Source organism: Balaenoptera physalus, assembly GCF_965194825.1.
Source record: "Balaenoptera physalus genome assembly, contig: SUPER_7_unloc_2, whole genome shotgun sequence".
Lineage (NCBI taxonomy): Eukaryota > Metazoa > Chordata > Mammalia > Artiodactyla > Balaenopteridae > Balaenoptera > Balaenoptera physalus.
Window position 1 is genome coordinate 489,421 of NW_028126533.1, and position 27,444 is coordinate 516,864.

The window sequence follows — 27,444 nt, forward strand, 5'->3', positions numbered from 1 at the left end:
CCCTAAGCCCTGCCCTGCCCCAGGATCTCCTCTCTCTAGGTGCATTTCAGGTGACCTACACTTACCAATTTCTATCAGATGTTTCCTGAGGGCCATCTGGATGTGATCCTAACAACCCGGGCTGAGTGATGCCACTTTGTGGATTCACTAAATGACACATTTCTGTGGGTCACGTCCTCCCAGCCCAGCGGCCCTAACAAGCACCAGCACGGAAGCTGCTGGCAAACGCTGGGAGGAGCCCTTAGTACTGCAGGGAGCTGCCGGGGGCAGCCTCTCAGGGCCCCACACCCAGGGCTCATCCCAGGAGACACTCCTGAGGAGGGGAAGGCAGGGCTGTGCCGTTGAGGAAGGAGGGACCGCTCACCTCTCTGACCTCGGGCTGGAGAAGGACGAGGGCTCGGGACCGTGGAAGACGGCAGGGAGCTCGCCCTCCTCCCTGAGAGCTCGGTGAGCTGCATCCAGGCGAGGAGGTGAGACCCTGCTCACTGCCCCTCCCTCCGGAATGCAGTCACTGCTACTGAGAACTCTACCCCAGCCCTGATTTCATTGTGGCTGGTTAGAAAAAAGGGAAAACAAACAAAACTAAAACCAAAACCTGACTCAGCACCAGAAGATAAATGAGCTTCCACGTGTATGTAGCACCTTTTAAGGATTTGTCTAATTCCAAATGAAATGATCTCTATTTTAACTCATTACTGATTACTAATTTTCTTCATTTCAGATACAGTCTATAACAATAGATTCCCGTCTGTGTTCTGAAGCAAATCCCCCAGCCTCGCCTCCCACCCCTGTGGGGCCTGGGGAGGGGGGAGGCATCTTCCCCCAGAGAAGGTGGGCATATTCCCCCCTCTCCCCCGTGCCTCCCTGGGCACCCCGTTGCCTGGGGACTGCGGTCTCCCTTCCTTACTCTCACACTCAGGGCCCCTCACAGAGTGGCCCTGACCTGACTCCCCAGACTCTTCTCACCATCCTGTTTCCTAAACTTCAGCCAAGTTCCGCCCAGCATCCTGCTTGTCCGGAGAGCGTACCGCCTTCTTCCAAGTCCAGGCCTCTGCATGGTGGTTTGCTCTACCAGAGATGCCCCTCCTCTTGTGGCAACAGTTTAAATTCCTCGTTATTAAATTACAAATCTGCAGCCTCCTTCTCCTTGAGAGTTGCCTGATTTCCCAGCAAACGTATCTGCTGCAATTCCCTGCAGAATCACGTCAGGTCAGGGGCCACTTGGTGCTAGTTTCGGTTCCTGCATCCCAGCCCGTGCATCCCTGAGCGCACAGCTCCGTCTCATTTGTCTCTGCCTTGGGTGTTTCCTCATCAGTTATTCTCCGTAAACGTTGTGAGTGAAGTATTTTCTACATTTCCAGATATAAGCACCTGCCATCTCATAAGATAACGTTCTTAAAAGAAGTGATTCACGGTGTATAGAGCATATTGTAGTTTAACCAGTGGTGGGGGGCAGGGTTGATACAAGTTTCTTCTCATTATTCCTAATACCAGCTCACCAGAGTGATGCTTAAAGGCAAGGACAGTTATGCTAATTTTTGCAGAATAATTTTTAATTCACAAAAACCATTAATTCTAAGACTGAAAAGTTGTATGTGAGATAAGCGTATGGTTACTACATCCACAAGCAAATTTTTACAGCCCTGGGACATTATGATGCCCTTAAATCCTCTTGGAACAGGTTGAAAGTTAAACTGCATTGAGGATTTCTGAATTGCTGATACTATGATATACCATAGTTCTTTTTTTTTTTTTAATTTTATTTATTATTTATTTATTTATTTATTTATTTATGGCTGTGTTGGGTCTTCATTTCTGTGCAAGGGCTTTCTCTAGTTGCGGCAAGCGGGGGCCACTCTTCATCACGGTGCGTGGGCCTGTCACTATCACGGCCTCTCTTGTTGCAGAGCACAGGCTCCAGACGCGCAGGCTCAGTAGTTGTGGCTCATGGGCCCAGTTGCTCCGCGGCATGTGGGATCTTCCTGGACCAGGGCTCGAACCCGTGTCCCCTGCATTGGCAGGCAGATTCTCAACCACTGCGCCACCAGGGAAGCCCCCATAGTTCTATAGTTCATCTAAATTAATAAAATGAGATTTAAAAATCACATTCAAAATTGAGCAAAAGCCAAACTATTTTCGTATTAATTAAATGATAATAATGAGAAGTATGATTGTCCCTTTCGTAAAACATACCAAAATTATATGTTAAATTACATTCACTTAGCACAAAATGTCTTTCAAAAATAAATTGTAAGCACTAAACAATCTGAGGGATACACCTGCACAGTTTTAGTTGCATATCTGCGTGTACATGACTGGCATCCCTGACAGCTTGTAATTCATGTTTTAAAAAATGATTCAGTATTTTAAAAGAATATAGCAGAAGGATAGCTTCTTATGCCTAAATCACCTGTTGTGCAAGGTCCTCACTCTAGTGCATTTTACACAATAGGGTTTTATTAGTCATAAACCATGGCTGACAGTCATAAGCGCCAGTGTAAATGGGGAGAATGAAAATAAAGATGGGGCCTGAGAAACTGAGCTATTGTGAGCCAAGGTCCAGGAAGCAGACTCTCTAATAGCTTATTGGGTGTCTAGGAGCCAACAGAACCTTCTAGATAGTCTGTATAGGAAATCATCTAGCTTTCCCAAACTACATACATTTGGAATTAAAATTCCATTTGCTGCCAGCATCATTGTAAATGGGGGAGTAAGTCCCCCTTGTAGGGTCTTTAAGGGCCACTGCAATATTTCTGCAGAAGAAATTACAGGGTTTATTATACTCACAGGTCCTAGAGGAGAAGACAGGGCGCACCTCACCATTCAGCAGCCACCTAGCAGGTGGGGAGTCGAGAGAGAGTGAGGACCTTGGGCAAGTCTGGGTGGAGCAGAAACAAGGCTTGAGGAGATTTCATTGTTTCTTGGAATGTCTAAGTCACAGTCGGGGAGGGCAAAAAGGGAATCTTGCGGCAGGAACCAGCCTGGGCACACCCACGCACCTGGTCCCCTGGGTGTTGAGGCAGCAGGAAAATAGGAAATTAAAAAAAAAATTTACAATCCAATCATCTTCACTCTTTATTCTCATTTTCAACCTTATTTTCCAAAATATACAAGCCTTAGTTCTCCGAAAGTTAGGGAGAGGAAACTGGCTTCCTATTAGTTAACGGTGATGCAACATTGAAACACTGGACATCCTGCTGAGGTTTCCATGGTGTCCGCTGGGCTCTGCAGCACCCAGCTCCTGGAACTTTTCAGACTCCTCAGTGAATTCATTATTGTTTAAAAGAAAAGAACACCCCGTCTTTCTGTTTTTGTTCCTTCTGTCACTGTTTTTATTCTACCTTGCCTCATTCTACAAACCATCGGCCATGGAACTCCTGTATAGTTTTTCATTGTACGTAAAACACCAATACATCTTCCATCGTGGAGGTAGTCAGGGCAATCACTGTTACCTCTCTTTTGCACAGAAAAATGGAGGTTCATGGAGATTAAGAGATGTATACAAAGTTGGAATCACAACAGGTCAGGAACTCTAATTTAGTTCTTTGGACTTAAAAAAATATTGTTTTCTCCACAAATTCATCACTGCCTCACTAAGTTTATATGTGCAGCAAACATGGACAGAAGGCTCTTAGGTCTGGGCATTCATCACTACCTCCGGGGAGGGAGCCCAGGGGCAGCGGTGCTGAGAGCTCTCACTGCCCTCAATCTCCCCCTTTGCTCTCCTGAGCTCAGGTAGGACCCTGCGGGCAACTCATGTGGTCCCCCAGGGCTCTCCTAATGGGTCCAACATTGAAGCCAGGACACAGACCCCATGGGGCCTGTAAACTGCCTGCCCATCTGCACGAGGATGACAGGCAGACTCAGTGATGGGACAGGCAGAGCCCACACAGAAACAGTAAGGAAGTCACCTGCTCCTCTGTGCTTCATTGAACCTTTGAGAGACAGGCACGGAACCGAAAATGCCATCCTTGTATCAGGACACCTACCACACTTATGTCACTTTCAAACACAAAGTCAAAGAGACTTTATGTCACTCAAAAACACAAAGTAAAAGCTTCTTCAAGACAGGAGGTGAACAGAAGAATTCTATCTTTGAATATTCCTACAATATTTGTAGTGAGTATTTAACATGAAAAAAGTATTTTTCTTAAAATCACCTCCTATGCAGCTATAAAAATCTTTAAGAAAAATAGTCCAGGATAGAAATATAATAGAGACTGCACACATTCATGAATTTATCTGCCTCCTAACAAGTCCAACTTGTGAAGTGTAGAGCATTTTATATGTTAGAGGCATAATTATAAATCGCTAAAATACCCGCTTGATCACACTGCAGTACATTTTCATTGCTTTACTTGAATGCTCACCTAAGATTTTTCTCTGAAATGTACTCAGAGCAGAGACAGTTATACAATGAAAGTGAGAAATTGTAAGAGCATAACACTGTCTTAGAAATAGTCCATGTAGAAACCACTTACCCCAGCACAATCTTGCCACATGTTTTATGTTCTGTCCACAGAGCCAGCCCATGGCAGCTCATAGTAAGGCGGTCAAAGAGAGTGTTCTGTCCTTTCCCTCTTACTTACTCAGACATCAACATTTTCTCCTGCTCTTTCTGTGTCAGCTGCTCTCAGGTGAGAATAAAGGAGGTGAAAATGTGAGCTTTCCTAGGAAAGCTCTGCCTCTGTCTCCCATCCTCTTCAGAGCCTTACACGGCGCCTGCTGGCAATTGTGGTTCAAGTAATATTGTTGGATGAATAAACGGATGAGAGACCCTGACTTAAAAGAGTCACTTTGTTGTACAACAGAAACTAACACAGTATTGTGAAGCAATTATACTCCAATAAAGATCTATTTTAAAAAATAATTAATTTTTTTAAAAAAAGAATGCCACAAAGGGTAGCTCCATTTCAGAAAGACACTTCTTAAGATTGAAAAGTCTTTGAGGTTCACAGTAAATCAATATTTCAATGCCATGGTGGCCCCTTCGACACTATGGGGAAGACTAGAAGGGATATTTTGAAAGACACTGACCATTTCTAGTATATTTCAAATCGTACCTCATGGTTTGCCCAGTGATTATAAATTTGATGCTGTTCATCATATAGTCCTTCTTTATAGTGAGGCGAGCGGGGGCTACTCTTCGTTGCAGTGCGCGGGCTTCTCATTGCGGTGGCTTTCTCATGTTGCAGAGCTTGCGGGCTCTAGAGCACAGGCTCAGTAGTTGTGGCGCACGGGCTTAGTTGCTCTGCAGCACATGGGATCTTCGTGGATCAGGGCTCAAACCCGTGTCCCCTGCATTGGCAGGCAGACTGCTAACCACTGCGCCACCAGGGGAGTCCCTGTACTTTGTCTTCTATAGACGTTTATTCATCTGTAGTAGCCTGTAGTAGTCAGGTGTTAAGTTTAAAGCATTAATTCTGCTATCTTGCTTTTTTAGCATTTTTGTGAATGAGATAAATCTTTGCTTTTACTTATTTGTAAAGAGTATATTATATTACATTATATATTTGCATTTCTGAAATTTTTATAGCTAACACATGATAAAAACATGGGAAGATCTGCTAAACTAAAATGGAGAATTTTCTTCTAAAACTTCGAACTAATGTCTGTGAAGTAATCCAGAAGAGAAGTAATAACAAGCACTTTTCTTTATAAACCAGGGAACATCAGTGAACTCTTCCTTGCATTTCAACCAGTCAGACTGATTGAATTCATATTTAGGTGAGAGTGATTACGCTGTCGAGACAATTAAGTGAGGTGATCTAAGCCAAGTGCTTGGCTCAGGGCGTCATTTATGGGAAACTCTCCACAAACACACAACATCATTATCATTATTATTTCATGAATAATTTGATAATATATTTGCTCCTGGCTTGGATTCTTCTCTCTTGGATACTTTTGCTAGCACAAAAATTTTTTTCAATTATTGTAAATTTCACTAAATTTTGGAAACTGATGATCTTTTGTTGCCTAATGGTAAAATACCATCGGATTCTGATTTGAAATGGTACATAGAAAAACTCCTCTCTCATGCAGTTAAGAAGTGATTAGTTAGCAATGTGCAAAACATTCAGGTAGAAATAGTTCCTCCAGGAGTCTCTATTTCAGAATTCCCCAGATAACGGTAAACTCCCTACTCCCTCATGTAAACCGACATGTTCATGTTATTGTAGCATGGTCTGTCATCCCGTTGGTTTGGAAGGAAACTAGGATGGTAGAAAGAAATATGCAGAAAGATGCAGTCCAACTTAAGTAGAACCTGTTTTTAAAAAGTGACCCTGTGATACTAGCCCATTAAAAGCTCCCTTAGAAACCTCTGACATCCCCAGGGTCAAACGTGCCTCATTCAGTGGCTGTTTCATTATCTCAGTCCAGTGGGTGTCGTCCTAGGCACAAGCTCCACCATCACCTTTATTTTTGTTCTTCACTCTGCCCAGATCAGAAGCTGCAAGTTGTTAGGGAACCAAAAGTGCAGCCCCACTAGAAATGGGTAAAAAAAAAACCCAAATGTTTGTTTAGATGATATTATCCATCAGAGCTGGAGAGACACGAAGCTGATCATGAGAGAAGAGTCTCTGCTGTATATTAATGTGAACTTTTCTAGAACAACATGCTCTCTTTAGCTTTTCCACATGTCTAATCACTAAGAGCTTGTCTAGCTACATGAGAAAAACAAAACCAAAAGCCCCACAACTGCCTAGAAGCTTATCAGTATCAGAAGGGTACATCATTTTAAGTCCATTCAGTATAACACCATGCAGCTGTTAAAAAAGAATGAGCAACACTGAGATGTTCTGACATGGAAAGATCTATAAGACTTGAGTGGTTTAAATGGAAACAGGAGGTTGGAGAATAATTTGCAAAATATGATTCCATTTCTGTTAAAATGCATGAAGACAGCTCATGAGTGCACAGATTAAAAATATGTATGACTATGATGGTAAAGGACTAGAAACACATCCACTGATGGTGACCCCTGGGAAGAGGGTGGGCAGGTGGGTAAGAGATGATTTACATGTTTTACTCTGTACACTTAGTCTTGGAATATTTTATAAGAATGTGTTGATGTCTATAAAGTAAATAATAATAAGAGCAGATACTTAGCACTTACTATGTGCCTGGAACTGTTCCTCAAAGCATGCTTCTGAAGTGAATACTGTAATCATTTTACAGATGGAAAAACCGGGACACAAATGGGCTGAGAAAATTGTCCAACACCCCCCATTTAGTGATTGACAGTGACGTAAACAAATTTCTTCAATAGCATAAAGAGGGTTGGATCACATGAGCTCTAAGATCTCTCTTATTTTTTTTAAACGTTTGTTGTTGTTGTTCTATTTTATTTTTGGCTGTGTTGGGTCTGTGTTGCCACTCATGGGCTTTCTTTAGTTGCACCCAGCGGGGACTACTCGTTGCAATGCACGGGCTTCTCATTGCAGTGGCTTCTCTTGTTGCGGAGCACGGGCTCTAGGCATGTGGGCTTCAGTAGTTGTGGCCCACAGGCTCAGTAGCTGTGGCCCACGGGCTTAGTTGCTCTGCGGCATGTGGGATCTTCCCGGACCAGGGCTCAAACCCGTGTCCCCTGCCTTGACAGGTGGATTCTTAACCACTGCACCACCAGGGAAGCCCTCTAAGATCTCTTGAGTGATCATGTCTCAAAGGGCTAAGAGGCTGGGCTATGGATTCAGATGTCCCTTGTAATAATCCAGCTCTGAAACTGGCTAGTTGTTCACCGGGGGCAGGTAACTGAGTCCTTCTGAGCCAGTTTCCTTATCTGTACAAGGTAGAGTAGGCACTGCCTCACAGCATTACAAGTGAGGACATATAGGGAGGAATGCCTAGAGACCCAGTTGGACCCTCAGAGTTTGTATGGAGATTATTTTAATCTCAAAACATTTGGGAATCAACAGATGCAGAAAGAGCTTTCCTTATTTGACTAAAAGCAGACATTTCTGAGAAATGAGGCTTCTATGATTCCCTCTTCAAGACAGGTCTACTCCCAGGAGAGAAATCAAGAGTAAACCTACCACAAATCCCCTCTCTGGGGAGATTCGCATAGAAGAAGGAAAGACCCCTTGAACGTGCAGACACAAAATAATCACAAAATTACTTATCGTTCATTTATTCTTCTAAAAGAATAGAAGTCCTTTCTTCCACTTTCCTTTTCTCTGCTAAGTTAGATATATAAACCTCTAACTTTAAACATTTAGTGAGATAGTTACTTCTCTTGTTAGCTCCCATATATGTGAATAAACTTCTTCTCCTGTTAAACTATCTTTTGTCATTTTAATTTGCAGGCCCCTAATTACTAAACCTAATAGGGCAGAAGAAAAGTCTGCTTCCTGACACTAGCAATTGGTTGGTGAATGATACCATCATTGCCTGTGACTCTGAAATCACAAGATCATAGATTAATCTGCATATCTAAAGAGTCCAACCTGTACTCTGAGGTTAAAAATAAGATCATCAAAGCATACTGAAGTATGGATATAAACATTTCGAAATGATAAAGATCTGGCTGTACACATAACATGTTTCTTCAATTCTGTAAAATTTTATGTAGGTGGAAATTTTACTGCAGAAACAAACTCAAAGACTGAACTTACATGAATAGAATATGGTGTAGCAAAATTTAGAGCTGAGCAAATGTGACATATAGTTAACGAGATGCATGCTTTTTATTATGTCTCATTTTAATTAAAAATGAATGGTAATCAGTTCACAATAGTGACTTCAGTTGATCCTGCTTCTAAATGGTTAAAGCAAAAATAAGCTCCTGATCTGCTCTTCAGAAGATTAACTATGGCCATGGTAGATCTTTTTCTCTTTCCCTTTTGGAAGAGAAAAGGGGAGGGTGTCCCCAGGTGACAGGGACTGGAGTCTTGTGGGCCCAGCACACTTCCCTGTTGGGAAGAGGAAGGAGGAAGTATTTGCTTACATTTCCCCCAGTGCCTGGAACCTAAGCTGCAGCTTCCCTAGAACATTGTTAATGATGAGAAGGATCTCATGGCAGAGGGATGGTGGCCGCCGTGCCTAAACCAGGAACCTGATGCCTTCTCTGTCTTAGATTGTGGAGTTTCCTACCAGAAAATCTGAAAAGAAAGGATTTATGGGAAGCAGTAAACGCAGAAGTAAAAGACAATTTTTTTTTAAGCAGATATTCATTTTTAATTATTTATTTATTTATTTATTTATTTATTTTTGGCTGTGTTGGGTCTTCGTTTCTGTGCGAGGGCTTTCTCCAGTTGCGGCGAGCGGGGGCCACTCTTCATCGCGGTGCGCGGGCCTCTCACTATCGCGGCCTCTCTTGTTGCGGAGCACAGGCTCCAGACGCGCAGGCTCAGTAGTTGTGGCTCACGGGCCTAGTTGCTCCGCGGCATGTGGGATCTTCCCAGACCAGGGCTGGAACCCGTGTCCCCTGCATCAGCAGGCAGACTCTCAACCACTGCGCCACCAGGGAAGCCCAGACAATTTTAATAAACCATAAAAATGGTTAAGTTGGTGCTGGGTTGGAAAGAGTGGCTTCTGTGTTCTTTAAGCTTTTCTGTACTATTTGAATTTTCTAGCCAAGTGTGCCTCTGTCTATTATTTATTTTTTATGTCACCAGGGATTTTCTGACTAGTGAGACCACAGACTACATTTTTTTTCACTGTTATTTTCCATCAAAAAACAATGCAATACATACCATTTTTTAAAAGGAAACAAAGAAGAATTTCTAATCATGCATCAATAAAAAACAAAAGAGCACAAACATACATATATATTTGAACATATTGAGCAGATCAATATGTTAAAATATATAAATGTTTGCATAGTGACCTGAAATAAATAGATTATTTAGTCATAGACCTTTTCATATGCATTCTATAGTAAGTCTTCTGAGAGATGAACTTTAATCTTTCCATCCAGAACTTTGGAGTATCTGAGATTTTGCCCTATTTGCAACAAGTTAAGCTGCCGTTTTCCATGGATGCAGGTAGAAGACAGAAGACTTATGGGTCAGAAACAAAGGACTCTATTACTTACTTGGTTACTCGTAAACCACTGCAGCCAGCATGGGCATCCGAATATTTGCCTTGGTTCTCCTTGACCCTGAGTCACACAGGGACTGTGTGGACAGGCCCAGATGGATGCCTGCACACACAGTGGGTTATAATACAAGAGTTCAGGGAATCAGAGTCTTTTGGGAGGTAAGCATGCTTGCCCTTACCTCTGGAAGAAGACATTATCTTACAAGGCTGTTTTCTATCTAAACATCCTTGGAAAGATAGCTGAGAATAAAGGGCTGTCGGTGCTTCTGTTTGTAAGATGTGCAGAAATGTGAGAAACCCATGGAGAATTGTCTTACCCCTGCTCTGACTAACACACAGCCTTTTACTTTTCTTAGGAAATGGCAATTATATGTTGCAAAGGACTTATTTCACATTTACTTAAACTTAGTTTTCAAATATATATTTCTTTTTCCTATTCTAAGATTAACTTCTCTTGTGTAAGAGTTAATTTTGAAATTACAGTGTGAACCGTATGACCCTAATCATTTTGGTTTAACAGTATTGCTAACTCAAATTTAAAATGCTGAGAAAAAAGCATCTCTATTTTGTCACTAAAACTACCAAAACAGCTTTAAATACACAATTAGTTTAAAAACAGCTGTGTGATCTTGATATATTTTTTTTAAAGAGCTTTTTGATGTGGACCATTTTTAAAGTCTTTATTGAACTTGTTACAATATTGCTTCTGTTTTATGTTTTGCTTTTCTGGCCCTGAGGCATGTGGGATCTTAGCTCCCTGACCAGGGATTGAACCTGCACCCCCTTCATTGGAAGGCAAAGTCTTAATCACTGGACCACCGGGGAAGTCCCGATCTTGACCTATTTTTAAACATATTTGGCTAAATCCTATTTAACACTTCCTCTGAAATCGGAATTGTGACAAACACTGTAAGAGAGCTACTATTTTTTGCATAAATGAGAGCAAAATCTTGTGGTAGTAAGTATGTTTCCCTTACAAACATAGTGTAGGATAAATCTAAATATTCTGATTTGAGAAGAAAATGTCGAATGGAGGAATTTTTCATTCCACTGTTGCAGGATTGTCTACTTCTCCCTAATATTAAAATGGACAGTTAGCCTCTTGAAAGAGGTTAAAAATCCATACGGAATGTCTCAGAAGGGTTTAGTTGTTCAGTGGCTTTCACTCTTCCTCACAAATTATTTAAAAATGGAATTTTTGTTCAAGATGTCTACCATTAGCGTGAAATTTATTTTCCAGTTTTATTGAGACGTAATTGACACATGACATTGTGTAAGTTTAAAGTGTACAACGTAATGATCTGATGTATGTATATATTGTGAAATGATTACCACAATAAGTTTAGTTAACAAACATCACTTCACATTGTTACACATTCTTTTTCTTGTGATGACAAGTGTGAAGTTTGATGCTTACCTGGTTCTCTTCTTTTGGACTTTGGCAAATCTAAGAATTAACCCTACCACACATAGCCTATACTAGTCTACCCAAATCTAACAGTTAGTACAGACATTAACACATTTATCTGTTTGTATGTTTTATTGAGCACAAGATAATAATCTCATTCTCAGAAGCAATGAAATCACCGAAAGAGCCAAATCTTGAGAAAGCCTCGTAGAGTTGCCCTGTTACTAGATAAAGCGCTTGGAATATATAAGTATGTTGTGTCACGCGTCTTCCTGTGACCTGTGATTGTTACTTGAAAGTGTGGAAATGCAGAACAGATCTCCTGTTATTATGAAAGGCCCATCTGTGACAGGTGGAAAGGAGGACGCTATGTTAAGAGCTTGTTCTGTGCAGTTCTCATGGAGGTGACTTGTGTCCTATAGGGAATGTCTCCAGGCTGCATTCCACTCTGGGTTCTTTGCCTCTGGCAGTTCTCCGTGATCACCCCTGTATTGGGGTCCCCCACGCCACTCCCAGGCTCCATGATTCACTGGAAGGACTCATAGGAATCAGCCTAGGGTTATATTCACAGCTGTGATTTATTACAGCAGCAGGACACAAAGTACAGTCAACAAAGGAAAAGGCAAGTGGACCAAAGTCTGGAGGAAACCAGAGGCAAGCTCCCTCGAGTCCTCTGCCAGTGGAACCACACAGGACACGCTTAAGTCCTCCAGCCATGAGGACAACATGTGTGAAATGTTGCCAACCAGGGAAGCTTAGCCTCAGCCTAGGAGCCCAGGCTTTTATGGGGGATGGTCATGTAGGCACCCTCTCCCTGGTACATATCAAAATCCCAGATTCCAGAAGGAAAGCAAGTGTTCAGCACCAACCACATTGTTTGCATAAACATCTTAGGCAGCAGTGAGCCACTCTTATCAATTCTGCGAGTGGTGAAAGCCCTCCCAAATTTCAGGTGCCTAGACACCAGCAAGCCTTTCTCAGGATGGTGACTCAGGCCTGCGATGTTATCACTGTTATCTCTTTTGGTTCTGATTTTTTTTCTTCCTTTCCTTCAGTCTTTCTTACCTTCAATCTTATATTCTATTATTTTAATAAGATGATCTGATTTAACACCCTTAGTTTCTTACATGAAAATACCAGCATGGTCCTGCGCTAAGGTGGACAGAACACACCAAGTCCTTCTGAAGCTCTGGAGGCTCTGCTCCCGAGGAGGGCACGACCAAGGCCCTTCATTCATTACCTAAGAAATGGTCATTCCCTAGTAAGGCGCTTAATCCGTCACATTTCAAAAATAAATGATGCCACATTTCAAAACTAAGGACTCAGGGTAATTTCCCTGAGTCCTTAAGAGCGATGGCTCATAGAGGACCCCTCTGGACTGGCCCTCTCTACAGGAGAGAACAAGGAGCCTGCGCTAGAAAGAATGGAAAGGCCTAGAAATGACCAATTGGCCCTGAAAATTGAGTCAGTGAACAAGTGTCTGTTAGGCACGGACGGTGTGGAATGTGGTTAAGGATGGTCTGAGTTAGCTAGGAGGTACCATCGTGGTCCTTCTCAGACACATACTCTTCCGGGAATTCAACTGGCAGACACAATTAAACTTGAAAACTTCCTGAATTTCCACAATGCCACCGAGTGCCTTCTGCTTGCCAGAACTAGACTGGTCAGTGATGGTCTGAGGAGAAACTTAAACTACTTTGGAAATAAGGCAGACTTAGAGAGTGGTAGCGAACGTGGCACCCACCTAGCATACAAACCTTGTGAGACCCTGAGGGTCATGAGTATAACGGATTGTGGCTGAGCCGTAAGGGACTCACTGATCCAAGTCACTCAGCAAGGCCACCACAGGCCAATCCAGAAGCTAAGAGTATTATTTTCCTCGGGCTGCAGTAACAAAATGCCACATTCAGATGGTTAAACAACAGAAATTTCTTTTCTCACAGTTCTGGTAGCTAGAAGTCCCAGATCGAGGTGTTGGCAGGGTTGGTTTCTTCTGAGGCCTCTCTCCCTGGCTGACAGATGACTGTCTTCTTGCTGTGTCCTCACATGGCCTTTCCTCCGTGTGCACACTTCCCTGGTGCTTCTCTGTGTCCAGATTTCCTCTTCTAGTAAGGACACCAGTCAGATTGGATTAGGACCCACCCTAATGGCCTCCTTTTACCTTAATCACCTCTTTCAAGACCCTTTCTCCAAATACAGTCACATTCTGAGGTACTGGGGGTTAGGGCTTCAACATAACAGTAGGTTAAAGGAATTCCCTACCATTTGAAGTAGTTTAATGTTGAACTAAACACATATTGGGATCACTTTAAGTCAATGGAACTTCTTAATGAGAAATCTTCCTAAATTTTGTACAAATGACCCAATTTGCATATTACTATTTTCAACATATACAGGAGGCCACTGGGTTAGTGCTATTCTCCCAGTAGTCCTGAAACAGTCTAGACTCACAGTTAAATACTTTAATTCCTTTAATTTCATTAATTTATTTAATTCCTTGAAGCTGCTAATAGAATATGCCCACTACCCAGCACTCCTTTGAGGCATTCCTTAATAACACTGACCATACTTCATTTTCTTCTTTTGTGTTACTCTTGAAGTTTAGAAGCCAATTCATTTGTCAGAACTAAATTTGTGCCATGTATCAAATAACATACTTTTATTTGCAGTGTTCTAGTATTGTTTTCAACAGCCATAGATTGATTTTGAGACAGGCTGGGACCTGGGACCCTTTGCTGGGACCTGGGGCCCTTTGCTGCAGTGTTGCAGTGCTTGCACCTCGACACACCTCTCCTCGAGCAACAAAATAACAAAGAAACTGTATGGGACTAAAAATAACGACGTGCACGCCCAGTTGGGGCAAATTCTGGACAAAAGATACAAAGAGACCAAAAAACCCAACTGCCACTTTTGAAGATCCCAGAGCAAAAGCAGGGTACTGCACGTGCCCCCTGCACACAACACCACCTAAGCGGTGGGCAAACCACCTAAGCCACCCTTCTGGCCCGACCCCTGGACACACCCCTGCCCTCACGCCATATAACAGGGGTCCCCAACCCCCAGGCCGCAGCCTGGTAGGAATCAGGCTGCACAGCAGGAGGTGAGTGGCAGGGGAGCGAGTAAAGCTTCATCTCCTGCTCCCCATCGCTCACATTACTGCCTGAAACATCCCCCCACCCCACCCCCTGCCGGTCCGTGGAAAAATGGTCTTCCATGAAACCGGTCCCTGGTGCCAAAAAGGTTATAAGGTTATAAGCAGCAAGCTCGCCCCCGCTTAGGGAGCACGCAAGCAAAGGAACCTGTTGTTTGTTCTCGCTCCCTGTTGTTTGTTCTCGCTCCCCCCTGCTGCAGCAGGGGCCCCAATAAAGCCTTGACTGAATTTCTTGTCTGGCCTTTGATCAATTTTTATTGTTTAAGGACGCCAAGAACCCTGGTCGGTAACAATTTCAAAATACGGTCTTGATGTCATTGGAAGTAATTTTTTTCTGACTTTTTCTCTGTTTTCAACATCTTTGCCAGCAAAAGATATGTTCCCAGATGTCTTCTAAAATGTTTTCTTCCTGATCATTTAGAAAGATTGGGAAAGAAAGAGTATTGAGAAACTTGAGCTGTACTTTTGCTGCACAGGAAGGGTGACCTGTGTTCCATCCTAGATTAATAATATTTCAAGCAGGAGGGAAAAAAAAAAGTAAAAGCTTATAACTTTAGCAATGTGTTTGAAAAATACTTGATTTCAACAATGTTTCTATCATGCTTACGTTGCAGCTGTCTAAACAAGACAGATAACAAAAGCATGTCAATTAAAAGCAGCATTTAGGACCCAGTTTCACAGATCTGCATTGGCCCTGGGTTTCGGATGATTTCAGGGCCAGGCGCTGTGAGTTCCTGTGTGGTGTAGTTGTGCTCAGCCATGGGGCAGGTGGGTTCCCTCTTGCTGTAGGAGAAGGTGGTGGGACACACGGAGATGGTTATCTCTTTCTGCTTTTGACTCTCCTGAGTTGCTTCCACCAAGAGGCCATAAACCCAAACTGGAAATACTGATTAAGTGCATACTTTTTCCAACACATTGACCACAACTTGAGATTTTCATGGCGGAATATATTACATAAATGTCTGGAAAGCAAATATTTTAAGTGCACTTTAGGTAGATGTTTGCTTACTTTAATCAAGCAGAAGGAGAGATTATTCTTTTACCTTCTGGAACGTGTTGAGGTAAACTTATCTACAGAAGGGAAAACTTTAGAGTTCACCTGGTACAAAGCACCCGCATCCGGATAAACTAAGGTTGTTACCGAGTCCAAGCTTGCTGTGCTTGCCGCACGACAGGCCAATAAATCAGAGATGACGCATTGAGGGAAAGAATACGACTTTATTCGGAAAGCCAGCAGACCGAGAAGACGGCGGACTAAAGTCTCAAAATAACCATCTTATCGGGGTTTGGATGCCAGTTTGTTTTATAGCACAGAGATGGGGAGGAGATGAGGAGGTAAAGTAAAAGGGCCATAAGTTTTGCGAATATCCCCTGGAATGGCCAGCCTCAGGGAGGGGATGTGTTAATTTCTTTTTAATTGCAGCCATCCACAGGTGGACAGAGTCTGTATGTTTCCCTGAACAAAGGCACTTTGGTTTAACATTCAGGCAGAGGAACAGGGTTCCCCGAGGCAGGCCATTATGTACAGACAGTATCCTTTTAGTGAACAAAAGCAGCGGAAGGCAAAGGTTAAAGTCAAAGAAACAGATGCAACGTGTAGTCAGATTTGGTTCTTCCCTGTAACAAAGTCTCAAAGAGTGAGTGACTCCCTCCAGGTCACATATACTAATAATATATATAATAATAAAAATTATTCTGGTAGAGAAAAGAATGCAGAACTCTAGCCACTCTAACTCCTTAGTTAAAAAATGAGATTTATTTGCAGGATAAGAATGATGCTGCTATTAAAAATAATAATAGCAATAGCAAGTTTGAAAACTTTCACGTGGACCTATTCAGGTGCTTCATTGGCATTTAAGGCCTTCTAAGTATCTGTACTAGCCTCCTTCAGGTCAGCCTGTGTTGCTGGGAAACTTCTTTTCTCACTACTCTCTGGACAAAATTCTGGGTCTAGTTGCCATTATTCCGTGGAGTGTTTTTAGATCCCACCCGTTGTTAAACACACACACTTTTGTTATTAATACAAGAACAGACTTTTCAGAGTTTTTTCTTTGTCTTTTATTGTTAAAATTTTTTTAATTGAGGTATAATTGAGGTAACATTACATTGGTCGCAGGTGTACAATGTCATGATTTGATGTTTGTATATGTTGCAGAGTGATCACCACAATAAGTCCACTTAACATCCACCACCTCACATAGTTACAGCACTTTTTTTCTTGTGATGAGAATTTTGAAGAGCCACTCTTCTAGCTACCTTTAAATATGCAATACAGTATTATTAACGTACATAGTCACCATGCTGTGAAAGTTCCATCCCCATGACTTACTCATTTGATAACTGGAAGTTTGTACCTTTTAACCTCCCTCACCCATTTGGCTCACTCATCCCCTGCCTCAGGCAGCCACCAGTCTGTTCTCTATCTGTGAGCTTGACATTTTTTTGTTTGTTTTTTAAGGTCCCATATATGTGAGATTATATGGTATTTATCTTTTTCTGTCTGGCTTATTTCACTTAGCATAGTGCCGTAAAGGTCCATCCATGATGTTGCAAACAGCAAGGTTTCATTCTTTTTTATGACTGAATAATCAAAAACAGATTTTTTATCGGTTCTTTAGTAGATGCCAGCTTCTGATATCAGCTTTTAGATGAAATTATTGTTAATCTTTTTATGTGTGATTTTATGAGTCAGAGTTCAGAAGACCATTTGGATTTGCTATTGTAGGCAGATGTTGAAAATTCAGTTTTTTAATAGAATCTTGTACTGTTTTGTAGATTTTACTTTTTGGATTTGATTCTCAAAAAGAAATCTTAACCTGTAAAATGTTTCTTACTTCCTTTTCTTACCAGGAAGAGATATTAGGAATCATCTAGGAAACAAATGTAGCAGTTTTATGCAATTTAAGCAATAAAAATGAGTTTCAAAATCCTCCTTTACTACCAGTAAAGCTTGAATTTTGTACTTAAATATAATATTTTCCCCTTTCCCCTTTTACCCAAGATTTACCCGCCTATTAATGTGCTGCCCTCGTTGTCTCGGTGAATGAAGTCTGCTACTGGAGAAGGTATGACCAGAAAGGATCACGCCGATGTATCTAATCAGCTGGTACGTATGTTTTCTCCAGGATTGTGTTTAAAGAAATGAATACTTTCTCAGTTCATGCTGCTGTCTTATACCTCTTGTCTTTCTTCCATATCACTTTTCTTCTCCCCCCATCAAAGTAGAATTTTAATATAGAATATATAATATAGAATACTGGAATACAGAAACATTCATTAGAGCCAAACAGTCTTTTTCATAAGGATAACTGCTCATGACAAAGATTAAAGATCACATGCTTGAAACCCACCTCTAATGCTGTATGAGGTAGTTTTTAAATAAAAAAGGCATAAGACGATTAAGTTTTTATTAGTAACCTTTATCATAGAGTATTTCTGAAAGACTATTCTAACTAATTTTTTGTTTAACATATTAGGCAATCACCAGAACGCTAAGGGATACAGCTGTGTATATTCTATGAAATCCTTGGTTTCTATAGTCCTGAGATTGTATACCAAGCATAATTAAAGAAAACTACATTTGACCTTAAAGTAGAAATGATAAATAAACCTACTGATAACCCAGATTTTTTTTTTGAATAGAATTTAGAGATGGATTTCTCCTATTGCGTAAGTTGTGATTTTTAAATGCTCTACAAAATGGAAGCTCATTGATATATTGAGGGAGTGTATTTTTTGTAGAGTGTTAGTAATGTCTATGTATTGCATGCCTGAAGACTCCTTCCTTAGTGAGACTGCTGTATAATAAAGTCTTTCCAATACTTGCATATGTGAATTATGTTTGGAAATAATGTGAAATACTGTGAAGATAGCTACAGCAATACACTTATAATGCCCAGAGTACCGTTACCATTTATAAAGGTTCATGTAAACCTTTTTTCCTCTTTAGTATGCATGCTATGCTATTGGTAAGGATGTGCAGGCCGTGAAAGCCGTAGTTGGAGAAGAAGCCCTTACCTCATATGATGTGCTTTACTTGGAATTTCTGCAGAAGTTTGAGAGGAACTTCATTGCTCAGGGTAAGATTACTATTTTCCTATGAATAGAAACAGCATCATATGCAGTTTTTTTTTTTTTTTTTCATGTAATGTCTGAAACATTTATATTAACATATTTCCATACATATTTCCATACAAATACAAATACAAGATTTTTAGAAATTTCATGTAATGTCTGAAACATTTATATTAACATAGTTCCATACATATTTCCATACAAATATAAGATTTTTAGGAATTTCATGTAATGTCTGAAACATTTATATTAACATATTTCCATACAAATAACCCAATGAAAGTTTAGTATTAGTTGTTTTGTTTGTTTTTTTATACTGCAGGTTCTTATTAGGCATCAATTTTGTACACATCAGTGTATACATGTCAATCCCAATCGCCCAATTCAGCACACCACCATCCCCACCTCACCGCAGTTTTCCCCCCATGGTGTCCATATGTCCATTCTCTACATCTGTGTCTCAACTTCTGCCCTGCAAACTGGCTCATCTGTACCATTTTTCTAGGTTCCACATACATGCATTAATATATGATATTTGTTTTTCTCTTTCTGACTTACTTCACTCTGTATGACAGTCTCTAGATCCATCCACGTCTCAACAAATGACTCAATTTCGTTCCTTTTTATGGCTGAGTAATATTCCATTGTATATATGTACCACATCTTCTTTAACCATTCGTCTGTTGATGGGCATTTAGGTTGCTTCCATGACCTGGCTATTGTAAATAGTGCTGCAATGAACATTCGGGTGCATGTGTCTTTTTGAATTACGGTTTTCTCTGGGTATATGCCCAGTAGTGGGATTGCTGGGTCATATGGTAATTCTATTTTTAGTTTTTTAAGGAACCTCCATATTGTTCTCCAGAGTGGCTGTATCAATTTACATTCCCACCAACAGTGCAAGAGGGTTCCCTTTTCTCCACACCCTCTCCAGCATTTGTTGTTTGTAGATTTTCTGATGATCCTCATTTTAACAGGAGTGAGGTGATACCTCATTGTAGTTTTGATTTGCATTTCTCTAATAATTAGTGATGTTGAGCAGCTTTTCATGTGCTTCGTGGCCGTCTGTATGTCTTCTTTGGAGAAATGTCTATTTAGGTCTTCTGCCCATTTTTGGATTGGGGTGTTTGTTTCTTTGATATTGAGCTGAATGAGCTGTTTATATATTTTGGAGATTAATCCTTTGTCCGTTGATTCATTTGCAAATATTTTCTCCCATTCTGAGGGTTGTCTTTTCGTCTTGTTTATGGTTTCCTTTGCTGTGCAAAAGCTTTGAAGTTTCATTAGGTCCCACTTGTTTATTTTTGTTTTTATTTCCATTACTCTAGGAGGTGGATCAAAAAAGATCTTGCTGTGATTTATGTCAAAGAGTATTCTTCCTATGTTTTCCTCTAAGAGATTTATAGTGTCCAGTCTTATATTTAGGTCTCTAATCCATTTTGAGTTTATTTTTGTGTATGGTGTTAGGGAGTATTCTAATTTCATTCTTTTACATGTAGCTGTCCAGTTTTCCCAGCACCACTTATTGAAGAGACTGTCTTTTCTCCATTGTATATCTTTGCCTCCTTTGTCATAGATTAGTTGACCATAGGTGCGTGGGTTAATCTCTGGGCTTTCTATCTTGTTCCATTGATCTATGTTTCTGTTTCTGTGCCAGTACCATATTGTCTTGATTACTGTAGCTTTGTAGTATAGTCTGAAGTCAGGGAGTCTGATTCCTCCAGCTCCATTTTTTTGCCTCAAGACTGCTTTGGCTATTCGGGGTCTTTTGTGTCTCCATACAAATTTTAAGATGATTTGTTCTAGCTCCGTAAAAAATGCCATTGGTAATTTGATAGGGATTGCATTGAATCTGTAGATTGCTTTGGGTAGTATACTCATTTTCACAATGTTGATTCTTCCAATCCAAGAACATGGTATATCTCTCCATCTGTTGGTATCATCTTTAATTTCTTTCATCAGTGTCTTATAGTTTTCTGCATACAGGTCTTTTGTCTCCCTAGGTAGGTTTATTCCTAGGTATTTTATTCTTTTTGTTGCAATGGTAAATGGGAGTGTTTCCATAATTTCTCTTTCAGATTTTTCATCATTAGTGTATAGGAATGCAAGAGATTTCTGTGCATTAATTTTGTATCCTGCAACTTTACCATATTCATTAATTAGCTCTAGCAGTTTTCTGGTGGCAGTTTTAGGATTCTCTATGTATAGTATCATGTCATCCGCAAACAGTGACAGTTTTACTTCCTCTTTTCCAATTTGTATTCCTTTTATTTCTTTTTCTTCTCTGATTGCCGTGGCTAGGACTTCCAGAACTATGTTGAATAATAGTGGTGAGAGTGGACATCCTTGTCTCGTTCCTGATCTTAGAGGAAATGCTTTCAGTTTTTCACCATTGAGAATGATGTTTGCTGTGGGTTTGTCATATATGGCCTTTATTATGTTGAGGTAGGTTCCCTCTATGCCCACTTTCTGGAGAGTTTTTATCATAAATGGGTGTTGAATTTTGTCAAAAGCTTTTTCTGCATCTATTGAGATGATCATATGGTTTTTATTCTTCAGTTTGTTAATATGGTGTATCACATTGATTGATTTGCGTATATTGAAGAATCCTTGCATCCCTGGGATAAATCCCACTTGATAGTGGTGTATGATCCTTTTAATGTGTTGTTGGATTCTGTTTGCTAGTATTTTGTTGAGGATTTTTGCATCTATATTCATCAGTGATATTGGTCTGTAATTTTCTTTTTTTGTAGTGTCTTTGTCTGGTTTTGGTATCAGGGTGATGGTGGCCTCATAGAATGAGTTTGGGAGTGTTCCTTCCTCTGCAATTTTTTGGAAGAGTTTTAGAAGGATGGGTGTTAGCTCTTCTCTAAATGTTTGATAGAATTCACCTGTGAAGCCATCTGGTCCTGGACTTTTGTTTGTTGGAAGATTTTTAATCACAGTTTCAATTTCATTACTTGTGATTGGTCTGTTCATATTTTCTGTTTCTTCCTGATTCAGTCTTGGAAGGTTATACCTTTCTAAGAATTTGTCCATTTCTTCCAGGTTGTCCATTTTATTGGCATAAAGTTGCTTATAGTAGTCTCTTAGGATGTTTTGTATTTCTGCAGTGTCTGTTGTAACTTCTCCTTTTTCATTTCTGATTTTATTGATTTGAGTCCTCTCCCTCTTTTTCTTGATGAGTCTGGCTAATGGCTTATCAATTTTGTTTATCTTCTCAAAGAACCAACTTTTAGTTTTATTGATCTTTGCTATTGTTTTCTTTGTTTCTATCTCATTTATTTCTGCTCTGATCTTTATGATTTCTTTCCTTCTGCTAACTTTGGGTTTTGTTTGTTCTTCTTTCTCTAGTTTCTTTAGGTGTAAGGTTAGATTGTTTACTTGAGATTTTTCTTGTTTCTTTAGGTAGGCTTGTATAGCTATAAACTTCCCTCTTAGAACCGCTTTTGCTGCATCCCATAGGTTTTGGGTCGTCGTGTTTTCATTGTCATTTGTCTCTAGGTATTTTTTTATTTCCTCTTTGATTTCTTCAGTGATCTTCTGGTTATTTAGTAACGTATTGTTTAGCCTCCATGTGTTTGTCTTTTTTACGTTTTTTTCCCTGTAATTCATTTCTAATCTCATAGCGTTGTGGTCAGAAAAGATGCTTGGTATGATTTCAATTTTCTTAAATTTACTGAGGCTTGATTTGTGACCCAAGATGTGATCTATCCTGGAGAATGTTCCGTGCGCACTTGAGAAGAATGTGTAATCTGCTGTTTTTGGATGGAATGTCCTATATATATCAATTAAATCTATCTGGTCTATTGTGTCATTTAAAGCTTCTGTTTCCTTATTTATTTTCATTTTGGATGATCTGTCCATTGGTGTAAGTGAAGTGTTAAAGTCCCCCACTATTATTGTGTTACTGTCGATTTCCTCTTTTATAGCTGTTAGCAGTTGCCTTATGTATTGAGGTGCTCCTATGTTGGGTGCATATATATTTATAATTGTTATATCTTCTTCTTGGATTGATCCCTGGATCATTATGTAGTGTCCTTCCTTGCCTCTTGTAACATTCTTTATTTTAAAGTCTATTTTATCTGATATGAGTATAGCTACTCCAGCTTTCTTTTGATTTCCATTTGCATGGAATATCTTTTTCCATCCCCTAACTTTCAGTCTGTATGTGTCCCTAGGTCTAAAGTGGGTCTCTTGTAGACAGCATATATATGGGTCCTGTTTTTGTATCCATTCAGCCAGTCTATGTCTTTTGGTTGGGGCGTTTAATCCATTCACGTTTAAGGTAATTATCGATATGTATGTTCCTATGACCATTTTCTTAATTGTTTTGGGTTTGTTTTTGTAGGTCCTTTTCTTCTCTTGTGTTTCCCACTTAGAGAAGTTCCTTTAGCATTTGTTGTAGAGCTGGTTTGGTGGTGCTGAATTCTCTTAGCTTTTGCTTGTCTGTAAAGCTTTTGATTTCTCCATCAAATCTAAATGAGATCCTTGCCGGATAGAGTAATCTTGGTTGTAGGTTCTTCCCTTTCATCACTTTAAGTATATCATGCCACTCCCTTCTGGCTTGCAGAGTTTCTGCTGAGAAATCAGCTGTTAACCTTATGGGAGTTCCCTTGTATGTTATTTGTCGTTTTTCCCTTGCTGCTTTCAATAATTTTTCTTTGTCTTTAATTTTTGCCACTTTGATTACTATGTGTCTCGGCGTGTTTCTCCTTGGGTTTATTCTGTATGGGACTCTCTGCGCTTCCTGGACTTGGGTGGCTATCTCCTTTCCCATGTTAGGGAAGTTTTCGACTATAATCTCTTCAAATATTTTCTCTGGTCCTTTCTCTCTCTCTTCTCCTTCTGGGACCCCTATAATGCGAATGTTGTTGCGTTTAATGTTGTCCCAGAGGTCTCTTAGGCTGTCTTCATTTCTTTTCATTCTTTTTTCTTTAGTCTGTTCCGCAGCAGTGAATTCCACCATTCTGTCTTCCAGGTCACTTATCCGTTCTTCTGCCTCAGTTATTCTGCTATTGATTCCTTCTAGTGTAGTTTTCATTTCAGTTATTGTATTGGTCGTCTCTGTTTGTTTGTTCTTTAATTCTTCTAGGTCTTTGTTAATCATTTCTTGCATCTTCTCAATCTTTGCCTCCATTCTTATTCCGAGGTCCTGGATCATCTTCACTATCATTATTCTGAATTCTTTCTCTGGAAGGTTGCCTATCTCCACTTCATTTAGTTGTTTTTCTGGGGTTTTTTCTTGTTCCTTCATCTGGTATATAGCCCTCTGCCTTTTCATCTTCTCTATCTTTCTGTAACTGTGGTTTTTGGTCCGCAGGCTGCAGGATTGTAGTTTTTCTTGCTTCTGCTCTCTGCCCTCTGGTGGTTGAGGCTATCTAAGAGGCTTGATGGGAGGCTCTGGTGGTGGGTAGAGCTGACTGTTGCTGTGGCGGTCAGAGCTCAGTAAAACCTTAATCCACTTGACTGTTGATGGGTGGGGCTGGGTTCCCTCCCTGTTGCTGTGGCGGTCAGAGCTCAGTAAAACCTTAATCCACTTGACTGTTGATGGGTGGGGCTGGGTTCCCTCCCTGTTGGTTGTTTTGCCTGAGGCAACCCAACACTGGAGCCTACCCGTACTCTTTGGTGGGGTTAATGGCAGACTCTGGGAGGGCTCACGGCAAGGAGAACTTCCCAGAACCTCGGCTGCCAGTGTCCTTATCCCCCCGGTGAAACAGAGCCACCACTCGCCTCTGCAGGAGACCCCCCAACACCAGCAGGTAGGTCTGGTTCAGTCTCCCCCAGGGTCACTGCTCCTTCCCCTGGGTCCCGATGCACACATTACTTTGTGTGTGCCCTCCAAGAGTGGGGTCTCTGTTTCCCCCAGTCCTGTCAAAGTCCTGCAATCAATTCCCACTAGGCTCCAAAGTCTGATTCTCTAGGAATTCCTTCTCCCGTAGCCGGACCCCCAGGTTGGGAAGCCTGACGTGGGGTTCAGAACCTTCACTCCAGTGGGTGGACTTCTGTGGTATAAATGTTCGCCAGTCTGTGAGTCACCCACCCAGCAGTTATGGGATTTGATTTTACTCTGATTGCTCCCCTCCTACCGTCTCACTGTGGCTTCTCCTCTGTCCTTGGATGTGGGGTATCCTCCTTGGTGAAGTCCAGGTTCTTCCTGTCAATGATTGTCCAGCAGCCAGTTTTGATTCTTGGGCTCTCGCAAGAGGGAGTGAGAACACGTCCTTCTACTCCGCCATCTTGGTTAATCCCCTCATATGCAGTTTTGAGGACTTCTTTCCTAGTCTGAGAGAATTTACATTGGTCTCCATACAATTCTCCTTCTGATTAGAGAAGAGGTTCTTCCAGCGCCTGCCATGTCTTCGTTCTTAGCCCTCTGGTTCCTTCCCCTCTACCTTTAATTTCTTTATCCATTTATTTAGCTCCTGTCTTATTTTTTATCTTCCTTACAACCGGCCTTCTGCTCTCCTACCTCCATTGCCACTTCTCCTCGCTCTTAACCTCTCTGCAATGCTCTCCTCTGGCTTTGGGGGTTTTGGACTTTCCCAGTCCCTCTGTTTTCATCCTCCTGATTTCTTATCTTCCTGCTTCTTAATTGTTAATGTTCCCAAAGGCTTAATTACCTGTTCTTTCTGTGCTTTTTTCCCCTATGCTGATGACTAACTTGCTATGTATGAGCCTTGACCCTCTTTCTGAAGCTCTAATCCCACATCTCCAGCTAGGAAGCCTGTGTTTATGCCACCATCCTCTCTGGCTCAGCGTGGTGAGAACCAAAGTCTTTTCCCAACTGACCACCTGCCTAGCAATTCCCTTTTCAATTTCTGTCTACCTCTGGCATGACCATTACCCTAGTTAGCCCAAGCTCAGGAATTGGGCATTCTTAAGCCTCTTCATTTATTCTCCAGTCATCAAATATTTGCTAATTTGCATTGTTCTCCTTTGAAACATCTTATCCTGTTCTCTTTTCATTCCTATTAAAAACACTTAGGCCAGTGTTTCTCAAAGTTGAATATGCTTTTGAATCTACCAGGGATCTTGTTGAAGTGCAGATTCTGATTCGGTAGGTGTGGGTGGGGCCAGAGAGCCTGTATTTTGACAAGTTCCTGGGCGATGTTGAAGCTGCTGATCTCTGACCACTCTTTGTGTCCCAAGACCTAGTCCAGACCTTTGTCCCATCATCCTTGGCTGTTAGTGCGAGCATCTTCACCAGTCTCCCTGACTCTCTATGTGCCATTGCCGGGGTAAATTTAGTATTAATTTTATTGATTGTCCTTCTGTTAAAAAGTCTATAATGGTTTTTATTACATAGCATGTGTAGGGCTTTCAAGCTGTTTTGTTTGGTCTCTTCCCTGCCACCCCTGCTAATGCTGGTAAACTCTATTTTTGACCTCAGTGATACTTACAAACGATGTGTTTATTTTGGAATAATGCATCAGCTGCACCCTTAGGATTTGTGCACTTTTCTATTTGTGTGATACATTTTTTAAGTACTATTAAAATCCCCAGAACATATGATTGTTGGGTTTTCTAAAAAAAAAAAAAAAAAAAAAATTTATGCAGAACCTTAATATCTTAAAAAAATAAAAATTATTCTGGTAGAGAAAAGAATGCAGAACTCTAGCCACTCTAACTCCTTAGTTAAAAAATGAGATTTATTTGCAGGATAAGAATGATGCTGCTATTAAAAATAATAATAGCAATAGCAAGTTTGAAAACTTTCACGTGGACCTATTCAGGTGCTTCATTGGCATTTAAGGCCTTCTAGGTATCTGTACTAGCCTCCTTCAGGTCAGCCTGTGTTGCTGGGAAACTGCTTTTCTCACTACTCTCTGGACAAAACTCTGGGTCTAGTTGCCATTATTCCGTGGAGTGTTTTTAGATCCCACCCGTTGTTAAACACACACACGCACGCACGCACGCACGCGCCCAACGTCTCGCCTGCGAGCTTTCTCCCTTTTCTCTGATTCCCAGGGGTACTTACTGTCTAGACCCTCATTTCCACATTTGGTCACATCCAGTCCTGGGAGGCCTGACTGCTTTGTGTTTCTTTTTTATACTTCCTGCTCACAGTGCTAGACCCATAACAATAAATTTTGAATAACGCTGATAAGTTGGAAGCACTTGGCCTTTATTCATCTAATCTCAATTTTTTGTAAGGTCCTTACGAAAACCGCACTGTCTATGAGACTTTGGACATTGGCTGGCAACTGCTCCGAATCTTCCCCAAAGTAATGCTGAAGAGAATCCCTCAGAGCACCTTGAGCGAATTCTACCCTCGAGACTCTGCAAAGCATTAGCTGCTACTTCATCGCTGGCTCGATGCTCTTGTGAAATACTGGTTCTGTTTTCTTTATTCCTTTTGCACTCCCCCATCCCCACCTTTGTGTTGGAGTTTACTGTGTTACCCTGTAATTAAAAACAAAGAATAGGTAACATATTGTGCCAGTGTTGCAATGTTTTAAATTGCTAACAGACTTTAAAATATCCCCTGTTTCGAAAGCCTGGAACTGCAGTGCTTTGTTTAAAGTAGCTGAGGGTTGGAGGTGAGGTTTTCTTACTGATGTGTGTATTTGTACGTAGTGGTGTAGTTAGCTGCCTAGTGTCCTCATTATGTGGGTCTCTCAGACCTTCCCTGTCCACCCCCTCCAGAGTATCACTATCTGAAGTTACAATGCTTTGATCTCCAAACTAGGGACAAGATAGGGTCTGAAAGACGCTTCCTCTCCGAGCCGAGACGCTTTCCTGAGCGCTTGTTTTTAGACTTTGGTGTGCC

General features: G+C 41.0%; 2 protein-coding genes across 10 annotated transcripts in view; both read left to right on the forward strand.

Annotated features, from left to right (window-relative positions):
• Positions 1-27,444, forward strand: part of LOC309665266 (low-density lipoprotein receptor-related protein 12-like) — a 146,105-nt gene that overhangs the window by 79,765 nt on the left and 38,896 nt on the right. The window lies entirely within an intron of this gene.
• Positions 658-27,111, forward strand: LOC309665267 (V-type proton ATPase subunit B, brain isoform-like). 4 transcript variants are annotated; one of them, XM_082478899.1, is made up of 4 exons: positions 658-831; positions 17,599-17,703; positions 18,547-18,676; positions 26,829-27,111. In XM_082478899.1, the coding sequence occupies exons 2-4, from the start codon at positions 17,641-17,643 to the stop codon at positions 26,966-26,968; spliced, it is 333 nt and encodes a 110-aa protein (XP_082335025.1). In that variant the 5' UTR covers positions 658-831; positions 17,599-17,640; the 3' UTR covers positions 26,969-27,111. The 4 variants fall into 4 exon arrangements, with proteins under 4 accessions (XP_082335025.1, XP_082335026.1, XP_082335027.1 ...); XM_082478900.1 differs by lacking the exon at positions 658-831 and adding an exon at positions 9,781-10,005; XM_082478901.1 differs by lacking the exon at positions 658-831 and adding an exon at positions 11,943-12,146.

Bases quoted from the DNA above. Each gene is read 5' to 3' on its own strand.
- LOC309665267 (XM_082478899.1), top strand. From the start codon at position 17,641: ATGAAGTCTGCTACTGGAGAAGGTATGACCAGAAAGGATCACGCCGAT. The intron at 17,704-18,546 runs GTACGTATGTTT...TTTCCTCTTTAG, and splicing joins CCGATGTATCTAATCAGCTG to TATGCATGCTATGCTATTGG. The intron at 18,677-26,828 runs GTAAGATTACTA...ATTTTTTGTAAG, and splicing joins GAGGAACTTCATTGCTCAGG to GTCCTTACGAAAACCGCACT.